General features: G+C 47.0%; 1 protein-coding gene across 1 annotated transcript in view; it reads left to right on the top strand.

Annotated features, from left to right (window-relative positions):
* The window catches only part of HP1BP3 (heterochromatin protein 1 binding protein 3), a 54,697-nt gene extending 33,277 nt beyond the window's left edge, over window positions 1-21,420 (top strand). The window contains exons 4-12 of the mRNA XM_068241665.1: window positions 222-384; window positions 3,772-3,915; window positions 5,241-5,321; window positions 5,406-5,557; window positions 10,166-10,256; window positions 11,980-12,139; window positions 13,470-13,581; window positions 13,666-13,794; window positions 20,183-21,420. Coding sequence (XP_068097766.1) covers window positions 222-384; window positions 3,772-3,915; window positions 5,241-5,321; window positions 5,406-5,557; window positions 10,166-10,256; window positions 11,980-12,139; window positions 13,470-13,581; window positions 13,666-13,794; window positions 20,183-20,474 — 1,324 coding nt within the window. The 3' untranslated portion in view covers window positions 20,475-21,420. The remainder of the gene's footprint in view (window positions 1-221; window positions 385-3,771; window positions 3,916-5,240; window positions 5,322-5,405; window positions 5,558-10,165; window positions 10,257-11,979; window positions 12,140-13,469; window positions 13,582-13,665; window positions 13,795-20,182) is intronic.
* Window positions 21,421-21,851: the final 431 nt, after the last annotated feature.

The following is a 21,851-nucleotide window of genomic DNA, read 5'->3' as shown; positions in this document are numbered from 1 at the left end:
GGGCACAACTGCGTCACTGGGCTCAGTTAGGGCGGTGTTCTCTGTACTTGCTGCCACTGGTGGGGCGTCTCCTCAGAAATAACAAGCAGTCTCTTCTCATGTCTGGCTGAATAATAACAGAGTTCTGTTTGGCGTTCCCTCTGAACACAGAAGCATGTGATTCTGGCGGTCTGCACAGCGCTGATGCTCCGCACTCACTGCCGCCACGTTTTATCTTTCAGTGGCGAGAAGGAGCAGTCCAAAGAGAAAGAGAAGAAAATAAAGAAGACCATTCCAGCATGGGCAACCCTGTCTGCCAGCCAGCTGGCCCGGGCACAGAAACAGCCACACGCCGCTTCCTCCTCTCGGCCCAAGATGGACGCCATTCTGACTGAAGCCATCAAGGTGTGCTCTCGTGCTTTGCAATCAATATAACGCAAAAAAAGCATGCTGTTTGGGAATAGTCCATCACCTCATGAGGGATTGTCAAGGTTTCCTACGTTTTCAAAAGAATTCCCTGCTAAGTCTAACTGCCAAAATAGTAAAATACCAGCCAGCCTCCCCACTTGCCTGCACACTATTTGGTCAGTTGGACTGAGCAACTGCCATTCAGGAAATGCATTTGAAAGCAAAGGAAACCCTGAGGCAGGGAACACACTTGACAGTTTTCGTACGCGGTTTCTGCACAGAAAAACTGAGAACTCATGTTAATCAATGTGCTAGTGCACACTTACTGTGTTGTTCGCACGCAGAAAAAAAACTGACATTCTGCATGATGACTCTGCACATTTTGGCAGTTTTCTCTATCAATTACATCAGCTGCTGTGAAAAAACGCGCGCGTTTTCCTGCATGGAAACACACTTGGTGTGCAGAAAAAGTATGCAGAAAAACGCGCGCGGAAAACTGAAAGTCAAGTGTGTTCCCTGCCTGAGAATATTCGAAACTAGTCGGTTCTGTCAGATTTTAACCACTTCTTCCCATAGGGGTTTTTACCCAAACGGACAAGAGCAATTTTCTCCTGTCAGTGCTCCTCCCTTTTATTCGCCAATAACTTTATTACTACTTATCACAATAAAATGATCTATACCTTGTTTTTTTCGCCACCAATTAGGCTTCCTGTGGGTAGTACATTTTTCTAAGCATTTTTTATTATTCTTTATTTCTCAGTTTTCAGCCATTTATAGTTTTAAAATAAAACGTTCTCCTGTGGATAAAACTCACACATTTTATTTGCCCAGTTGTCCCGATTATGAACCATTTAAATTATGTCCCTATCATATTGTATGGCGACAATATATTATTTTGAAATATACGGTAGGTGTTATTTTCTGTTTTGTTTTTTGTCCGGTCCATAATTACAAACCCCTATGTAGTAAAGTAATAGTAATATTCCCTCATAAAATAGATTAATTATTATTATTATTATTATTTAGCATTTATATAGCGCCGACATATTACGATTAATAAAGCTGAGTCCCTAAGGCAACTATTTTTGCAATTTGTTTTTTAAATTTGTAAAGTGATTTTATTTCTTCTTTTGGGGGGGTGGGGGGGTAGAAGTGTAAGTTATTAATTGTATTAATATTTAATAAGTGTATGTGTATGTACGGTATGTGCCTCTGTGTGTAATTTTACTTTTTGGCCACTAGATGGTGCTAGTAAACACCCTCCTGTTTTATAGGAATTTTTCACTTTTTTTTTATGAATAGACGTGGCCGCTGATCGTGGTCATGCCCATTCTTTCCAGGCATTGAGATTGGGTAGAGGACCGTTCGGTCCTCTTCCCCAGTCACAGATCACAGTGTCCCGACAGTTAACGGCGGCAGGGGAGTGCGCAAATGTGCGGGGCGGGAACGAGCGAGTTAGTAATTAAAATGTCCTGAAGCAATTACCTGGCTCAAACAGGATGTTTTAATAAGTCAGCATGTCATAAAGTGGTTAACTTCTTACTTTTTTTTTGCTGTAGGGGGCCTTTAACCTGAACCCTTTCTTAAAGGGGTTCTGTGGGGGATTCTGAAGAGAAAAACTGCTACTTACCTTGGGCTTCTATGAGCCCCATGCAGCGGTAATGTCCCACGACGTCCTGCTCCCATCCGCCGTTCCCCGCAGCCGGCACCGGGCTATTATTCGTCTGACATACAGACGAATAATGTGCGTTGCCGTGCCTCCGCTCGCGTCATCTGAGGCTTACTGCGCAGGCGCAGTACAACGGAGCCTTGTACTGCGCTTGCGCAGTAAGCTTCAGATGACGCAGGCGGAAGCGAGCGGGTGCGCGGCCACTCTAGCGCAGCCGCAGTTGGATCCCATGCCGCTTAGACCGGGGCCGGCGGCGGAGAACGGCAGATGGGAGGAGGACGGCGTGGGACATTACCGCTGCACCGGGCTGATAGAAGCCCAAGATAAGTGGCAGTTTTTCTCTTCCACAACCCCCACAGAACTCCTTTAAAGGGATACTGTAGGGGGGTCGGGGGAAAATGAGCTGAACTTACCCGGGGCTTCTAATGGTCCCCGGCAGACATCCTGTGCCCACGCAGCCACTCACCGATTCTCCGGCCCGCCTCCGGTTCACTTCTGGAATTTCTGACTTTAAAGTCAGAAAACCACTGCGCCTGCGTTGCCGTGTCCTCGATCCCGCTGATGTCATCAAGAGCGCACAGCGCAGGCCCAGTATGGTCTGTGTCTGTGCAGTACACTCCTGGTGACATCAGCGGGAGCGAGGACACGGCAACGCTGGTGCAGTGGTTTTCTGACTTTAAAGTCAGAAATTCCAGAAGTGAACCGGAGGCGGGGCCGGAGCATTGGGGAGTGGCTGCGCCAACACAGGATGTCTGCGGGGGACCATTAGAAGCCCCAGGTAAGTTCAACTCATTTTCCCCCGACCCCCCCCTACAGTATCCTTTTAAGTTAAAACAGCTATAGTCCCCAGTTAATTAACGAGATAAAGACTATACGTTCATTCTAGTTTCCCCCTTCCCCCATATAGCTTCCCTGGTGATCTTAGTGGGCTCCCTGCTCCTCCCCCATGTTCCCCCAGGCAAGCGTATATTGCAGGGTTTCTGACACATTGGAAGCATTGCTTCTCTCGCCTCCTGGTCCCTCCAACAAGGATGGGCAACCCCCTCTCATTCTCACCGCGCGCTCTAGTGCCCAGCATCTCGCTCTCCTCACGCAGCATTTAATTACACGATGCCAGAGAAACAGGCACTGGAGGGAGTGGTGAGGGTGAGAGGAGGTTGCTCATTGCCAGAGGCACCAGGAGGAGGCGAGAGAAAAGCTGCTTCCACTGTGCCTGAACCCTGCAGTATAAACTGGCCTGGAGGAAGGGGCGTACGCTGAGATGACGAGATCGGTGGATTATTCAAGGTCTGAGACATTTGTATTTGCGAGGAATGGTGTACACACTAATGGCCCATTCACACTGGGGCGATTAACTAGTGTGAAGTATATGGCAGCGATCTCACTGCCGCGATTCGTGGTAAACACAAACAGGGTGATTTTTCGTGATTTTTGATCAATGTTAAATGTTAAAAAAGCATTAATCGCAATCGAAAATGTACAGCTAAAAATACAAGTTTTACTGTGAAAATCTCCACCGCAAAGTGCTTGCGCTAATCGCTATAGTTTTGTGATCCCCAGGGTGAGTGGGCCCTTAAATTAGGCTGACGCTGAATGTGGCAGATTGCAACTTCACCCAGTCTCCACTAGAGGGCAGAGTCTCTTTAAATATGAGTTGCAGTGCTGTAAACATACAAGCATGGCCTCTCACGGATCTCATTTTGCTTCACATGCAGGCTTGCTTCCAGAAGTCAGGAGCCTCCGCAGTGGCCATCAGGAAATACATCATCAATAAGTACCCATCCCTAGACCTGGAGAGGAGGGGCTATCTGCTGAAACAAGCACTGAAGAGAGAGCTGCAGAGAGGAGCCATCCGCCAGGTGAGAGCACAAACCGCAGCCTCATTCATACTCTATACGGCAGGCGTCAAACCCCCGAATCTGCCCCTCCCCGCTATTTTATGTGGCCCTCAATAGCTTCAACTGTGCATCATTGTAAGCAGTAAAGGAGTGACAGCACACTGCCTTTCCCTCCAGGGGAGCACACCGGTCACACTGTTTGTTTTTTTTTGAGCCGGAGTAAAGCAACAACTAACGGGGCCACCTAGCAAAATCAGCAGCAGCCAGTAACAGCCACTGATTAGCAGTTGCCGTTGTGCCAGCAGCAGTAACAGCCACTGATTAGCAGCTGCCATTATGCCAGGAGCAGTAACAGCCACTGATTAGCAGCTGCCATTATGCCAGGAGCAGTAACAGCCACTGATTAGCAGCTGCCACTGTGCCAGCAGCAGTAACAGCCACTGATTAGTAGCTGCTATTATGCCAGCAGCACTAACAGCCACTGATTACAGCTGCCACTGTGCCAGCAGCACTAACAGCCACTGATTAGCAGCTGTCTATGTGCCAGCAGCAGTAACAGCCACTGATTAGCAGCTGCCACTGTGCCCTCAGCAGTAACATCCACTGATTACAGCTGCCGCTATGCCAGCAGCAGTTACAGCCACTAAATAGCAGCTGCCACTGTGCCAGCAGAAGTACCAACCACTGATTAGCAGCTGCCACTGCCAGCAGCAGTAACAGCCACTGATTAGCAGCTGCCACTGTGCCAGAAGCAGTAACAGCCACTGATTTGCAGCTGCCACTTCGCCAGCAGCCAGTAACAGACACTGATTAGCAGCTTCCACTATGCCAGCAGCTGTAACAGACACTGATTAGCAGCTGCCACTGTGCCAGCAGCAGTAACAGCCCCACTGATTAGCAGCTGCCACTGTGCTAACTGCACACAGTAAATAGGTTATTTTCTGTGGAAATGTTTTATTTGTCAAAGTGTCACAGGCATAGTGTACCCAACGGCAATTAGCAAAAATTGTGCTTCACTTTGTTAGTTCGGCCCCCTAGCACTCTCAAAAACAGTGATATGGCCCTTGTCCTAAAAAGTGTGGCCACCCATGCTCTATACAAATGATGGCTAACCTTAGCACTCCAGCTGTGACAAAACTACAATTCTGATCATGCCTCTGCCTCCCTGAGTTATGCTTAGAGCTGTCAGAGTATTGCAATGCTTCATGGGACTTCTGTAGTTCCACCACAGCTGGAGTGCCAAGGTTAGCCATCACTGCTCTATGAAACTGGTACCTTCAGTGCTAATGCAATAAACTACAATAGAAGGCATAGACTGACCACCTGTTATTGTGTGTTAATTCCAGATAAAGGGAAAAGGAGCGTCTGGCAGCTTCGTAGTCGTGTCGAATTCTGGAAAATCTTCATCAAAATCCAAAGACAAGAAGGTTTGTGGCGGCCGTGTTGCTGGTGGTCGGGGGTGGTGGGAGGTAAATGTCTGTTCTGTAGTGACCCGTGTCTTCCTTTCACAGAAAGCTGGTCCAGCAGGAGATCAAAGCAACGTCAAGCTGGTGGACATCCTGCCCCTGGCATTCACCCGGCTGTGCGAGCCCAAGGAAGCGTCCTACAGCCTCATCAAGAAATATGTCTCGCAGTATTATCCCAAGCTCAAGGTGGAGGAGAGGTGAGCTAGCTGTATACATCTGCAGATCAGATGCCGTGACACTGGCTGCATGCTTGTTCCAGGGCTGTGACTCTACTGGCTGCATGCTTGTTCCAGGGCTGTGACTCTACTGGCTGCATGCTTGTTCCAGGGCTGTGACTCTACTGGCTGCATGCTTGTTCCAGGGCTGTGACTCTACTGGCTGCATGCTTGTTCCAGGGCTGTGACTACTGGCTGCATGCTTGTTCCAGGGCTGTGACTACTGGCTGCATGCTTGTTCCAGACCTGTGACTCTTCTGGCTGCATGCTTGTTCCAGGGCTCCGACTCTTGCGGCTCAACGTTCGTTCCAGGCCTGTGACTCAAAAATGACTAAAGCTAAAAACTTAGCCACACAACTGCCATTGCTTCTAAGGGAATAAATATGGGAGCCTCCATATTCCTTTCAGGTTCTCTTTAAAGGAGTGATCCAAGCAACTAAAAAAAAAATCCACTTACCTGGGGCTTCCTTAAGCCCGTGGCAGCCGTCCTGTGCCCTCACCGCAGCTTCGGTGGCTCCTAGTCCCCTTTGCTGGTGCAGCCGACCTCCCCAGCTCGGGTTCCGGGTCGGCTTCTTCTGCGCTCCCCGCGTGGGTTACGTGGTCTCTCCGATGTCATCAGGACAGTACTGTGCAGGCACAGTAGTTCTGCGCCTGCACAGTACAGTCCTGATGACGTTGGAGAGACTACATGCCCCGTGCCGTGGAGCGCAGAAGAAGCCGACCCGGAACCCGACCCGGCGAGGTCGGCTGCGCCAGCAGAGAAGACCGGGAGTTATCGGAGCTGCGGCGAGGGCACAGGACGGCGGAAGCCCCAGGCAAGTGGATCTTTGCTTGGATCACTCCTTTAAAGGAACCTGTAATCACCATGGGGAAAAAAAGTTACATAATGACCTAAGAGGGAAGGCTCTGGGTCCCTAAGGCTCCGTTTACGCTCACACTGGTCCGTTGTGTTACCCAAAAACGCCACACCCCGTCGCAGAAGTATTGATAGCACTACGGGGTTATCACACTGAAGGTGGCAGAGCCTCTTCTTAGGTGAGAATGTAACTTTTTTGCCTTGGTGGCTACAGGTATCCTTTAGGATAAGCGTTAAGGGCTCATTCACACTATGTGCTGCGCTGTAAGTTTTGACGCAACGCACATAGTGTACGATTTACATGGCAACATGAAAGTCCATAGACTTTCATGTTACCATTCACACTACAGGTGTGCGTTTCCATGCGTTACGAAGTAACATTTCTGGGGACATAAAATCGCACGACGCACACGTTTCCCGACGGGTACGGCTGCCGGCGTCTGCGCTCTAGCGCTCCCCGACGTGCATTCTGTGCGTTGACTGTGCGATGGCAACGCAAGCACGAAATCGTGTTTGTACTTGCGTTGTGTAGTGTGAATGAGCCCTAAAAGTTATCAGTTCTGATCATTTTCATTCAAATAAATAATTTTATTGATTGGGAGAACCTGAACAAATTATACATATTTGTTTGACCTGAACCATACATTCCAAAATAAATGAGAGCCAGAACAGCCCTTCCCATGACTGTCCCCCCTCCCTCTCACCCAATGCAGCAGCAGGAGATGGCTTCTGTATTCGGCAGCATGGAAGCCTTGCAGCAGCTCTGGAAGGCCTCATACCGTGGTTGGCTTTCCACATCTCCTCCCTCCGCCCCTATCTGTAATAGGCTGGCTGAGTTGCACAGTACTTCTTAAGCCACACCTCTGAGCCACCTATGGCGCAATCTCCCAGCAACCCTAGCCAGGACAAAGGCTAACCATCTGTTTTCTGGAATTTTGTGGCACTGAAGGTCAGTTTTTAAATCTGTATTCACTCTTTTGTGGCCCCCGCTGCATGTTGTCGTTACACTTCAGGTCCACCTGAAAGCAAATCTGCACTGGAAATAAACCGACTGTATCTATAGTACTACCTCTAAATAGAACTTTCATGGAATACCAGTCTTATTTTGCATTTAAAGGCAAAAACTAGCAGTATTGAACTGTTGACCTTTTTTTATCTGTTCCCTGCACTCAGAACGGTTTAGGTACACACACACATACAACCGTTGTTACCCGAAGGAAATCTAAATTGTCTACCTTGCAGTAGGCTTAGCCATGCGAGTCAGACTTCAATGCTGTTCTGGCAGCCCAATTATTATTATTTAGTGTATATACACATATATATAATGTGTGTATATATGTATATGTATATATGTATATATATATATATATATATATATATATATATGTATATGTATATATGTATATATGTATATATATATATATATATATATATATATACGCACACATATATATACACACACACACATATACATCTTACACAGCGCTGTACAGAGCACATTGTCACTTCACTGTCCCTCAGAGGGGCTCACAATCTAATCCCTCCCATAGTCATAGGTCTATGTATGTATCGTGTAGTGGATGTATCATAGTCTAGGGCCAATTTAGGGGGAAGCCGATTAACTTATCTGCATGTCTTTGGTATGTGGGAGGAAAACAGAGTATTCGGAGGAAACCCACGCAGACACGGGGAGAATATACAAACTCCTTGCAGATGTTGATCTGGCTGAGATTTAAACCGGGGACCCAACACTGCAAGCATTTTATTCTGGGAGGAATACACTTCTTATAAATATGAATTGTATATTTTACAATTTTTCACACTAGTGGTCCTTTAACCCTTTAGTTGCCAATTTATTTAGAGCATGCATGTCAAACTCCGGCCCGCAGGCCACATATGGCCCTCAGAGCCATGAAATTTGGCCCCCAAGTGGTTTCCCCACTTTGCACTGTGTTTGGCCCCCTCTAATCCACCAGGGGAGCTATACTGGAGGTGAAGACCTAGATCACCAGGGAAGCCTAATGGAGGAGGGAGGGACAAAGCACTAGACACAAGGGAACTGTATAGGGAAGGGAGGGGGGACACTAGACACCAAGGAACTGTGTAGGGGAGGGATGACCACTAAACACCAGGGAACTGTACAGGGGTGGGGGGGGACCACTAAACACCGAATAACTTTTGGAGAGAGGAGGCATTAGACCCCAGGGGAGGGAGGACAACTAGACACCTGGGAATTACACTGTATAAGGGAGACGGGGTATTAGAAACCAAGGAACTTTATAAGGGAGAGAGATGGCTAATAGACATAGACGTTGGCCCGCGACTTAGATCCAATTTTCAACTTCTGCCCACTTTGTATTTTGAGTTTGACGTCCCTAATTTAGAGGCTTGCTTACAAGTGCTCCAGGCCAGTTTATTTTAGCACTTTTTCATTTCTTATTTGTTACATTTCCTTGCTAATAGTTAGTACTGCTGTAATGTGTATTTATGGCGTCTTGTCACTAGGTGGCAGTGTGAGACCATAACTTTCACTTTCTTTATTTTCTGCTAGTGGAGAGAGAGAGATCAGAGCATTCCAAGAATTTATAACGCAACAAGTTTTGCCGGCTGAGGCATTTTTTCTCTACTGAGATAATTCCTTTGAAGCTGCTAATGGGATAAGAAGACCTCTTACTAGGCCTGAGAGATAAATCGAATTTAAACCAAAATCGCGATCACCAAGATCACAATTTCGGAATTGTCAAAGCGGCAATTATCGCGATCACGTCATTTCCACATGGGGGAAGTTTGAAGAAGTGTCTTCAAACTTCCCCAAAGTCCCGGAGCGCGCGGCACGCAGCGTTGGACATACCTTCCGCACTAGTCAAAACGCTGTCCGTCCTCTATCGCAGTCTGCGGGCTCTTGTGCTTGGTAAAACTCCGGGTTCCTGTATGTTACATGACATACAGGAAGTATTCCGTGCATTAAAGCCTGCAGGAGGCGAAGTGGATAGACGGGGATCACTGGACTCGTGCTTGAAGCTATGTCCAGAAGTGATGCAGCTTGGGGGACAGAGGAGGCACAGAGAGACACAGAGCGGGCACAGGAGACACAGAGAGAGGCACAGCGGGCACAGAGACACAGAGGGGGCAAGAGAAAGACCCAGAGGAGGCATAAAGAGGGCACAAAGAGAGACAGGGGGACAGAGGGGGAACAAACAGGCAAAGAAGGGGAACAAAGCTTAATTTGAAGGAAATCGTGAATCAAATCGAAATCACAATTTCGGACAGAAATCGCTCAATTCAATTTTTTCCTAAAATCGGTCAGGCCTACCTCTTTCATTGGTTCATGTATTTATAATTATTAATGTTATTATTTCAGTAGAAGAGTGTGTACAGTAGAATCTCATTGTAGTAAAGTCTGATATAGTAATCCTCTGGATATAGTAAATTCGGTCCTCAGGTCCCAGCAACTTCATATGTATAAAAATACGTATGACCAATTCCGATATAGTAAACCTCTGATGTAGTAAACTACTTTTTCTGGTCCCTTGGAGTTTACTATAAAGGGAGTCTTACTGTATGTGTTATAATACAGTACATACAAGTGTTTATCTCATGGTGTCCCTTGACGGTTTAGGGGAGGAGAAATCTTCACATTCATGGCCAGCATTAGCGATTTGGCACTCTCTGTGCTCGTTGTTTCTTGCTGTCTCCCCCACTGCGGCCTGTAATGTCCTTGTTTTCTGCCCCAGGCCTCAGATGCTGAAGAACGCTCTGCAGAGAGCTGTGGAAAAGGGACAGCTGGAACAGATCACAGGAAAAGGAGCGTCCGGAACATTCCAGGTGAGGAGGGGGAAAGCCTCAGAGCAACACGAAGGTCTCAGTCCGTTCATATCGAGTGTCGTGTCTAGCCTGACATACAATATTTGTATTGTTGTTGAGAGGCCTCAGAGGAGACGTATTTGAGCCGTACCACCAGATGAGGCTTTGGCTTTAGAACCATTCCAGGTTCTGGGATTTTTACCCCTTAAAGTGAACCAGAGACGAAGCACCCTCATGTATTTTACCATATATATCAGTGGGAACATTAGAGAAAACACCTACCCTACTCTCTGTTTCATCCTTCACTGCTCAGCCTGCTTCTTATCGGCCCTGATAAAATCCCAGAATGAGCATTCAGTCTGGCTTTGCTCAGGAATCATTATAGCTGAGTCATTAGAGTAGAGCCAGAAGGGGCAGGCTTGGGCTTGACAAGACATCAGAGAAGGCAGACTCAGCTATAATGATTCTTGAGCAAAGACAGACTGAATGCTCAGTCGGGGATTCTTATTAGGGCTGATAACAGGCAGATTTAGCAGAGAAGAATGAAACAGAGCAGGGTAGGTGTTTACTGCCATGTTCCCAGTGATGTATATGGTAAAATACATGAAGGTGCTTCGTCTCTGGTTCACTTTAACATTCCTGACAATTTTGGCTTTTGATACAGCAATCATTTTTTTATTACTATAATCAGTGTTCTCCCCAGGCTCTTTTAGCTGGGTGCTCCACCCTGCTTATTTTGGTGACCACCCAGCAATCATCGACTCACCTTCTCATCTGCCTCCTATGCTGTAAGTGTGTGAGTTGCATAGAGAAGCGCCGATCCTGCATTCTTCTGTCCCACCCCACCCAGCTACTTTTTCATGCCACCCGGTTAGCCAATGGGAACCACCAACTTTGGGATTAGGTCGATTTTGATGAATTGCTTCATATATATATATATATATATATATATATATATATATATATATATATATATATATATATATATTATGTCTGCTGTTGGACCAGTGTCACACCACTTGCTTATAAGCCTGTTCGCATGCATATTGGTCTGCATTCCTACAAAATTTATGGGGTGACACCATATTTGGTAGGAGACATACTTTAAACGAATTAATTACAGCAATTCATAAGTGATTTTGGTCCCATTGACTCAGTACTGCACCATCTCTCCATGTAGCGTGCATGCATATTGTTATGCGTGTTTGTGATATCTGTGGTGCAATACCAGATTTATTTGAGCCAATGTGAACCACCAAGTTTGGGATTAGGTTGATTTTGATATATATACTTTGTATCTGCTGTTGGACCAGTGTCGCACCACTTGCTTATAAGCCTGTCCGCATGCATATTGGCCTGCATGCCTACAAAATTTATGGGGTGAAACCATATTTCATTGGTCTAATAGGAGACATATTTATACGGTACTTACCATTTATATCTATTTATTGGGGATCATTGGAGCCTGGGGGGGCCACGCCTCATTGTTGTTTTAATTGTTATTAGCCAGTGCTTGTTGGTTAATAAAGTATTTGTTACAGTTTACTCAGCGTCATAAATGTATTAATTTGATTACAATTCAAGGGGAGGTTGTTTTGTTTCTTGTTTAATTGTGTGTAGTTATATAAATAGGTATAATGACCTCTACCTCTCCATTCATTTATATTCCATTTGGAATAAGGCTTGATCCATAATGATTATAGCCCCTCTTAGCTCAATTGTGTAATTTAAAATGTATTCACAGCTGAAGCGGTCAGGCGATAAGCCCCTTCTAAGTGGTGGTGTTTTTGAGGACGCCATCTTGTCTGCAATCACAGCAATGAACGAACCCAAGACTTGTTCCACAACTGCCATTAAGAAGTACGTGTTGGAAAACCACCCTGGCGTCAACTCCAGCTTCCAAGGTGAGTGTGATTGAACGTCATGGCATACAGCGGGGAGGGATGTAGCACAGCGTGCAGAGGGGAGGGCTGTAGCACAGCGTGCAGAGGGGAGGGCTGTAGCATGGCATACAGCGGGGAGGGCTGTAGCATGGCATACAGCGGGGAGGGCTGTAGCACGGAGTGCAGCGGGGAGGGCTGTAGCACAGCGTGCAGAGGGGAGGGCTGTAGCATGGCATACAGCGGGGAGGGATGTAGCACGGAGTGCAGCAGGGAGGGATGTAGCACGGAGTGCAGCAGGGAGGGCTGTAGCACAGCGTGCAGAGGGTAGGGCTGTAGCACAGCGTGCAGAGGACAGGGCTGTAGCACAGCGCGCAGCGGGGAGGGCTGTAGCATGGCATACAGCGGGGAGGGCTGTAGCATGGCATACAGCGGGGAGGGATGTAGCATGGCATACAGCGGGGAGGGATGTAGCACGGAGTGCAGCGGGGAGGATTGTAGCACGGAGTGCAGAGGGGAGGGCTGTAGCACGGAGTGCCGCGAGGAGGGCTGTAGCACAGCGTGCAGAGGGGAGGGCTGACAGCGGGGAGGGCTGTAGCACAGCGTGCAGAGGGGAGGGCTGTAGCATGGCATACAGCGGGGAGGGATGTAGCATGGAGTGCAGCGGGGAGGGATGTAGCACGGCGTGCAGCGGGGAGGGATGTAGCACGGCGTGCAGCGGGGAGGGATGTAGCATGATGTGCAGCGGGGAGAGATGTAGCACGGCGTGCAGCCGGAAGGGATGTAGCGTGGAGTGCAGCGGGGGAGGGACCTACCACAGCGGGGAGGGATGTAGCATGGTGTGCAGCAGGGAGGGACATACCACAGCGGGAAGGGTGTGCAGCAGGGAGGGACATACCACAGCGGGGAGGGATGTAGCATGGTGTGCAGCAGGGAGGGACATACCACAGCGGGGAGGGATGTAGCATGGTGTGCAGCAGGGAGGGACATACCACAGCGGGGAGGGTGTGCAGCAGGGAGGGACATACCACAGCGGGGAGGGATGTAGCATGGTGTGCAGCGGGGAGGGATGTAGCACGGAGTGCAGCAGGGAGGGACATACCACAGCGGGGAGGGATGTAGCATGGTGTGCAGCAGGGAGGGACATACCACAGCGGGGAGGGTGTGCAGCAGGGAGGGACATACCACAGCGGGGAGGGATGTAGCATGGCATGCAGTGGGGAGGGGACATAGCACAACAGTCGGGTGTGACATAGCAGGGTGGGGAGGGATGTAACATAGCATGCAGCGGGGAGGGATGTAGCATGGCTGCTCATTGGCAAGTGACTTCCTTCCTGATGATCCCCATCCCCAGTTCATCTGCTGAAGAGGACCTTGCAGAAATGTGAGAAGAACGGCTGGATGGAACAGATCTCGGGGAAAGGTTTTAGCGGTACATACCAGCTCAGCTTCCCATACTACCCCAGGTAGGTGTCCTTGCAGGATGATGCGCTGGTTCTGAGTGTTACGTGTTGTTGGCGTTTCCTGATCTCGCCGTTTTCCCATGGCAGTCCCTGCGTCCTGTTCCCAGACAAGGCAGCTCCACAAGAGGACGATGACGAGTCTGAAGAGGAATCAGAAGAGGAGGAATCATCTGAAGAAGAAGAGTCTGAAGAGGACGAACCCCCTCCAAAGAAAAGGTACTCTTCTCCGGGAGGAGATCTGCAGCTCTCATACAGATGAGGGTGTTGAGTAGCAGTTGTAGTCCTCCATGCTTACCCAGATTTATTTCCCACAAGACAGTTTGGAATTTGCTAAAAGCTTATTCGGGAAGTGAAGCAACTTGGGTCAACCAAAATAGCTGCTTGAGATCTTTTTGTTGGCCTTTTCCAATTGTCTGCTGACAACTCGCTAGCAAGTGGCCTTGCTAGAAAACTGCCCACCTGCTATAGTACTGCCATAGACTCAGGCAGCTCACAGCCACCCATCCTCCATATTGCAGTTCACACTGACTAACCAGGAGCTGTCTGTACTGCTGTCATTCCAAAACTACCACCAGGAATGATCTGTAAAGACCGTGTCAGGTGACCGGTTTAAACTGTGTAACAGCCAATCTCTGTCCAGCTGTAATGTCATGCTGGATTGCATCTAATGCTGGGTATTCGTGCGATTTTGCGACCCGATCGTTTTTTCGGCACGATTCCGTACTCGATTCTGCGCTCCAAACCTCTAGAATGTAGTGTTGTGCAGGTCGGCACCAAAAGCGTTGGCTAGTGATAAGTTCCCATAGATGTGCTCTTCATAAAGGTACTATAAATCACAGTTTGTAGAAAAGACGCTATTAAGGTTTCTTAAATGGATCAGCTAAACGGGCATACCATACAAGCAAAAGTAGAAAATACCGGCCTAACAGCTGTTTCGCGGGAAGCCCGCTTCTTTAGAGACTGACGGATTGGTCTCTGAAGAGGCGGGCTTCCAGCGAAACGGCTGTTAAAGGACAACTGAAGTGTAAAGTGTATGAAGGCTGCCATTTTTATTTCCTGTTAAGCAATACCATTTGCCTGGCTGTCCTGCTGGTCTATTTGGCTGCAGTAATGTCTGAATCACACCAGAAACAAGCATGCAGCTTATCTTGTCAGATCTGACAATAATGTCAAACGCCTAATCTACTGCATGCTTGTTCGGGTTCTATGGGCTAAACGTATTAAAGGCAGAGGATTAGGACAGCCAGGCAACTGGTATTGTTTAAAAGGAAATAAGTATGGCAGCCTCCATATCCCCCTCACTTCAGTTGTCCTTTAAGCCAGTATTTTTCTCCTTTTCTTGTACGGCGTGCCTGTTTAGCTGATCCAGTACAAGGACATTGTGCTAGCTATGAGGATGCAGCAATCTGCCAGCATTAGTACTCGTGCTTCTCCACTGGGGGGCAGTATTGAGAGCCTCATGTCAACCATCCTGCATAGCTTTCTCTTTAGTATGTAAATTTAGTTTCAGTTGTTTTAATTTAAAGAGAATCTGTACTGTGAAAATCTTACTTTAAATAAACCTACAAGTATCTTCCTTACATAAGAGTTTCGTAACAATGAGCTCACTTAGCAGGGGAAATAAAAATCCCTAGGTCAGCATGCCATCTGTCAGTAATGGGAGACACATGATGATCCGAACAGCCTGCCAATACACCATTTAAATAAGAGATCATTCCTCCATCAAGGGCAGAAGACCGGGTCCATCGCTCAAAATAAGTTGGGGAGGAGTCAGGAGACCTGGTTCCCAGGAAGCACCAGAAATGGTGGAGCTGGTAAAGTTGTAAGATCTGAGCACGGGACAGGCCATGTTGATTAGCTAATTGGAGAGGGGGGATTAATTTGCCGAAGCAAGTGAAATCAGCTAGCCCAGTGATCTGCACACTTGGCTCTCCAGCTGTTAAGGAACTACAAGTCCCACAATGCATCCCAGGAGTCTGACAGCCACAGTCATGATTGATAAGTCTAATGCATTGTGGGACTTGTAGTTCCTTAACAGCTGGAGAGCCACGTTTGCAGATCACTGAGCTAGCCTATGTAATTTGAGAGGATGCAGCCAGGAAAGATCCCCAGCCAAGCCCGGAATAAAATCTGGATTCCCTAATATTAAATTCGGTGAAGGGGAGGATTGCAATTTCAGGACAAACCTGTATTTAGTATGTAAATTTGAAGTGAAATTCCAGTTTTGGTGGCTAAAAGGCCCTTTTGAAGCACTGCACGTTGCGAAAATTAACAGCAAACCTTTTTTTTAGCTTTACACAAAAATTCCATTGAGCTTAGTGTGCTGCCAATCACCGACAGAAATGTCCAATGAGATGGCAGTTTCTTCAGCTTGTATGCCAATTGTATCCGGCGTGGAATCTGGTCAGTCTTACTTACTCAGCACTTACTGAGAAGTCTTATTCTTGCAATTCGGAGCTGCATTCAATTTGCAGTAAATAATTATTATTAGTATAGTGCTAACATTTTCCCCAGAGCTTCAAAGAGTACCTCAGACGAGCCTTGTCACTGACTGCCCTTTATACGCTATAATAATTTGCATTATATTTGCATGCCAGCCAGTGTCTATTAGCATCTTAAAGTGGGCCTGAACTCTTGCACAGGACAGAGAGGAATGCACCCTGTATGTTTTTAGAGAGTTTTGCCTGTCTAATTCCCCCTCAACTGTGACTAATTACAAGTTACAAATTTGATCTCTCAGCTGGCAGCCTCGGCAGAGCAGCTAATTTGAAAGCACAGGATGTTAACACTATGGGCTCGATTCACAAAGCGGTGCTAACCCAGTTAGAGACTTTAGGCGCGATAACCATTGCACCACGCTGGTGAAAAGCCAGTTTAGGTGTGATAAGTTTAGGGGCCTGATTCACAAAGCGGTGCTAACAGTTAGCACGCTGGTGAAAAGCCCTTGTGTGGTAAGTTTAGGTGTGATAAGTTTAGGCATGGTAAGTTTAGGTGTGATACGTTTAGGCATGATAAGTTTAAGCGCCAACTGGGTTAGCACCGCAGTGCACAGCTGATCAAAAGTTTTGCGCTAGCAAAGTCTGGTGCACTTCGTATAAAGTTTAATGGCGCTGCTTTGCGTGCGGGACTTTGCAAGCGATCTAAACTTATCATGCCTAAACTTATCACACCTAAACTTATCACACCTAAACTTATCACACCTAAACTTATCATGCCTAAACTTATCACCAGGGCTGTGGAGTCGGTCCAAAAATCCACCGACTCAGACTCCTCAGTTTAGGACTCCACCGACTCCGACTCCTCTAATTTGCATATTACAATTTTGTTGATTAAAAGCATGTAACGTGAAATTCGTCTCTTAACTGCCAACGCTTAGGAATTTTACAAGACAACTGAAGTGAGAAGGATATGTAGACTACTATATTTATTCCCTTTAGACTAAAACTAGTCCTTGGTAAGAGTACTTGTAAAAGGTACAAACCGGAACAAAGAACATCTATCATGCCCTAGGCAATGTAAGTGTGGGTACATGTAAGAATGATGTGCAGGTACTCTGCAGGGGAATGAAGAGATTCTTCCTCTATTACACATTCTTCATGCACAATCTGAACAAGGTTTATGGGTGACAGACAACACCTCTGTGTTCAATGTGCACAGCATTCTCAGTGTATTCCCTGCAGCTCTGTGGGGAGTGCATATGTAGAGTATAGTACTACTGTGTAACAAAGTAAACCTGAGACAGATGAAATGAAAGTTTTATACATACCTGGGGCTTCCTCCAGCCGCCTTCAGGATAATCAGTCCCTCGTTGTCCTCCTCCACCACCTGGATCTTCTGCTATGAGTCCAGGTACTTGAGCCAGTCGGGCGTTGTGCGCATGCACACACTCCGCCACCAGGAGCATACTACATCTGTGCAGCACTATTGCGCAGGTGCAGAATGTTCCTGGCTGTGGGAGCGGCATGCGGCCAGACAGCGCTGACTGGCTGAATTACTAGGACTCATAGCAGAAGATCCGGGTGGTGGAGGACAGCGAGGGACTGATTAGCCTGAAGGGGGCTGGAGGAAGCCCCAGGTATGTATAAAACTTTACTTTTCATCCGTCTCAGGTACCCTTTAATTTGTAGTCACCAAACCAAATTTTAACAACATATCAAATTATTTGATTTCATCAGCAAAGAGAGTGCATACATTTGCATAAATCAGCATCAGTGCAGAATTATTTCCATCTCATTGACCATCTCTATTAGTGACACAGCTACACATCAGGCTTTATTCTTACAGCATAGATGTTATTTAATATATATAAGAGATTCCTGTGTACACATCATATATACAGTCACAATCAGATATGTATATCTGACCTTAAAAATACGGGGACTGCTTTATTGAAGCAGCACAAGTAACTAATTTTGATTGGTTTATTTCATTTTTGTGGACTAAGCACAGCTATTACTGTATATACACTGTATATATACATTATTTTTAATGACTATTTAGAACATTTTATCATATTTTCTATTTTAATTACAGTTACAAATTCATTAGGAGTCGGAGTCGGTGCATTTTTCCCCGACTCCGACTCCAGGCACCCAAAATTGCCCGACTCCACGACTCCGACTCCACAGCCCAGCTTATCACACCTAAACTGGCTTTTCACCAGCGTGGTGCAATGGTTATCATGCCTAAAGTCTCTAACTGGGTTAGCACCGCTTTGTGAATCGAGCCATAGGCGTGACAAGTTTAGGCGTGATAAGTTTAGATAAGTTTAGATCGCGCGCAAAGTCTCGCACGCAAATCAGCGCCATTAAACTATGCGAAGTGCACCAGACCTTGCTAGCGTAAAACTTTTGATCAGCTGTGCACTGCGGTGCTAACCCAGTTGGTGCTTAAACTTATCACGCCTAAACTTATCACGCCTAAACTTATCACGCCTAAACTTATCACACCTAAACTTATCACGCCTAAACTGAGTTTAGGCGTGATAAAGGGCTTTTCACCAGCGTGCTAACTGTTAGCACCGCTTTGTGAATCAAGCCCTATGTCTGCTTCCATGGAAGCAGGAAGTAGACACACTGCAGACTTTTTGCATGATTTGTATCACCTGTAACCGAGAAATGTTTTTCTTTAAAGGTTATTATGGTGTTGCTTATCTTTTAGTGCCACCTCATCAGGGAAGTTAATTTGCTTATTTGGAGAATTAAAGGGAAAGTTTTAGCTAGAGTTCTACTTGTAGCCCTGAGTTGGTGATTATGTTCCAGTGTTGTAGAAGTAAAAGGCCCCCTGCTGTCATTGTCTGGAATGCAAGAGTTTTGTGTTATGAGATCTCTGGGTCAGAGATACTAATAATATTGGCTTGCATGCAGGTCAGAATTATCATTAACCTCCCTGGCGGTAGGATTATTTCCAGATTTTAGGATCCAAAAGTGGTGCAATTTTTTCACATGCTTTTTGACCCTAAAACCAGGGGGAAAAAAAATCATACCCCAGTGAGATCTGTGGCAGCCCGTGCACAGACTTCCCTCCCTGGGATTCAGCACTGCAGTTCTCCCTCCTGTTGGTGCAGCACCCCTATATTGAGATCGCTGACTGTAGTCATGTGACAAACGGCAATCTCACCTGAGGGATCCAGAGCCTCCGAGGACCAAATGAAGAATTCCAGCGTCTGGATCATGGGGGGAGGTGAGTTCTAACTGCCACCGTGCTCTCCCTATACCTCCCGGCGGCTACCCCGAGTCAGGCTCGGGATTACTGCATCTGGCTTCTTTTTTCCATCCTGAGCCTGACTCGGGGTTACTGCCAGGGAGCTTAAAAGATACCTAAAAAAAACATGACTAGTCCAGAGGCTTCCCCAATCATCCTACACCCCTCCACTGCAACCCTCTGGAAATATTCCACATTAGTATGGAATATTGTGCTTGCGGTCGTGCTCTCCTCTGTGTACAAGCGTGGCCACTTTACGCAGGTGCCAGTAGGGTTTGCGCCTATGCAGTAGTATGTGCGGCTCCTTGTTACTACGCAGGCGCAAACTCGGCTGGTGCCAGCGCAGTGTGGTCCCAGCTGGCAGCAGAGGGGTCATGAAGATCGGGAACGCCTGTGGAGTGTCTACCTTTTTTTATCCCCAACCCTTCAGGTCTGCATTAAAAAGGAAACAGACCAAAGATTTTTTTAATTCAAAATAAAAAACTCCTTCAAGCCTATGAGCATTTCAGTGCATGACTTTCACCCTTCTCTTTTCATAACTAGGGTTATACAGGTGGCAGCCATTAGCAATTCCTCCTTTGCCGGACACCTCCTACTCGACCAGTTTGCCGGATTCTGTCCCCGCAATATGAAAGGAAGGGAGGGGTTCCTCCAATAAACATAAAAAAAAATTATATTTGTCATCATGCAGCTGAAAAAAGGCTGCTATTTATTATTATAATTTAGAAAATAGATTTTATTTCTGAAATCTTGTATTTTTAATTTGGGTCCACTCTAAGTGCATTTAATTGGGCCAATTTTAAAGCCGCATTAAATTTGCTTGCCAGCTGGAATTAGTGTGTTGCTGACCATCTTTCCTCTTGGGGATATTCTTGTACTAAATCTCTTCTCCTCCTCCTAGGAGTCAGAAAAGGGCACCCCCCAAGTCCAGGTCAAGAGCTCCCCCTGCTAAAGCCAAGAAGCCAGCGCCCGCTTCTCGGGGGAAGGCAAAGCCAGCTGCCAAGAAGACCTCAGCACCTCCCCCGTCTCCTCCCCCGAGCAAGGCGAAGAAGGGAAAAGCAGCTCCACCCCCACCCCCTGCCAAGAAGGCAGCCAGCCGGCCCTCCAAGAAGCCAGCCCCCACCAAGAAAGCTGCAAAACCCGCAGCGAAAGGCAAACCCAACCCGCGGAAATCGCTGAGGTCCAAGAAGTAATCGTGAGAGTGGAGGCGGCACACCAAGATAACAAGCGGAAGAAACGGTTCACGTGTTACAGGCGACGCCGCTCCTGAAGTAGCGTGTTCATTTCAGCCTTTTCGTTTTCCTTCCAGTTTGATTTCTGTGGAGGTGCAGCATTCTCAGTATGTTTTATTTTGGTCTAGCTGTAGCCGCTGTGCACCCCCCCCCCCCCCTCCCATGTTGTCCACCAACAGAAACCAGCAGATAGTCTGAGTTCCTTTTTATCTCCAGATTCTGTTGTTCAGATGCTCCCCTACCAAATCAGTACTTGCGTTTTTAAGTTCTGATTCTTATTATTTTTATTAATATTATGTTTTTTTAACAGATACAGTTTCAGTTACTGTTGGTACTGAAATGTGATCAATAAAGGCATTGTGGGAGCGCGAGAAGGAATCCCTTAGAGGAGCATCCTCCAGATCGTTTTTTGTAATTCTTGCTGTATTTTTTGACGCCCCCATTGCAGCAGTTCATAGAATAAGCCCCATACATATAATCCTTCCCCCATGTCAGGGATTTGCGTGTGAGTTTGCAGTGGGTCGGGGATCAGTTGTCTCCACTCTGTCCGTCTTCCTTATTACCGCTGTATAAATGGTGCAGAGAGATCCGGTTGTTGCGTCAGCCGCGGGGGGAGTCCGGCCGCCATGAAGCCCCTCCCCATCCCTCACAGATGAGGCTCCGCCCACCGCCCTCACACTCTAACCTAGTGGCATCTGTATGTACACAATGAATACCCACAGCATGTTGTACAGATAAAAAAAAAACAAAGTAGGGTTTGTGTTTCCATTTTTATTTTTTTTTTAATTTTGACGCCAGTTGTGTCTTTATTTTAATGTTTGCCATTTTGTAAAGATTTGGGTAAGGATAGACAAGTGAAAAAATGGGTATTCTGCTGTTTGCTACAATAAAAGATTAGATTCTAGTATGTGCGTTTTCTGTGGTTCCTTGTCGGTCTGCGATTCATAGGTAGCAAGGACCTGGAAACAGGCCGTATTTATCAGAAGGTCCAAGGAAGATCTGTCTCAGACTGGCTAACTTAAGGTGGCCATATACTGGTCGATTTGCCATCAGATCGACCAACAGATAGATCCCTATCTGATCAGAGAGGGATCGTATGGCTGCCTTTACTGCAAACAGATTGTGAATCGATTTCAGCATAAAAACCAATTACAATCTGTGAAGCTGCCGCTGCCCCCCCTGCATACATTACCTGTTCCGGCCGGCGCGAGTCCCCGCTCTCCTCTTCTCCGCGCTCGGCTCCAGCTTCACTGAACTTCCTGTCCGGGGGAAGTTTAAACTGTAGAGGGCGCTCTACTGTTTAAACTTCCTGCCAGGGCAGGAAGTGCAGTGAAGCAG

The sequence above is a fragment of the Hyperolius riggenbachi genome, chromosome 6, assembly GCF_040937935.1.
Source record: "Hyperolius riggenbachi isolate aHypRig1 chromosome 6, aHypRig1.pri, whole genome shotgun sequence".
Taxonomy (NCBI): domain Eukaryota; kingdom Metazoa; phylum Chordata; class Amphibia; order Anura; family Hyperoliidae; genus Hyperolius; species Hyperolius riggenbachi.
The sequence above is the reverse complement of the archived record's forward strand: the minus strand, read 5'-3'. Positions and strand labels throughout refer to the sequence as shown.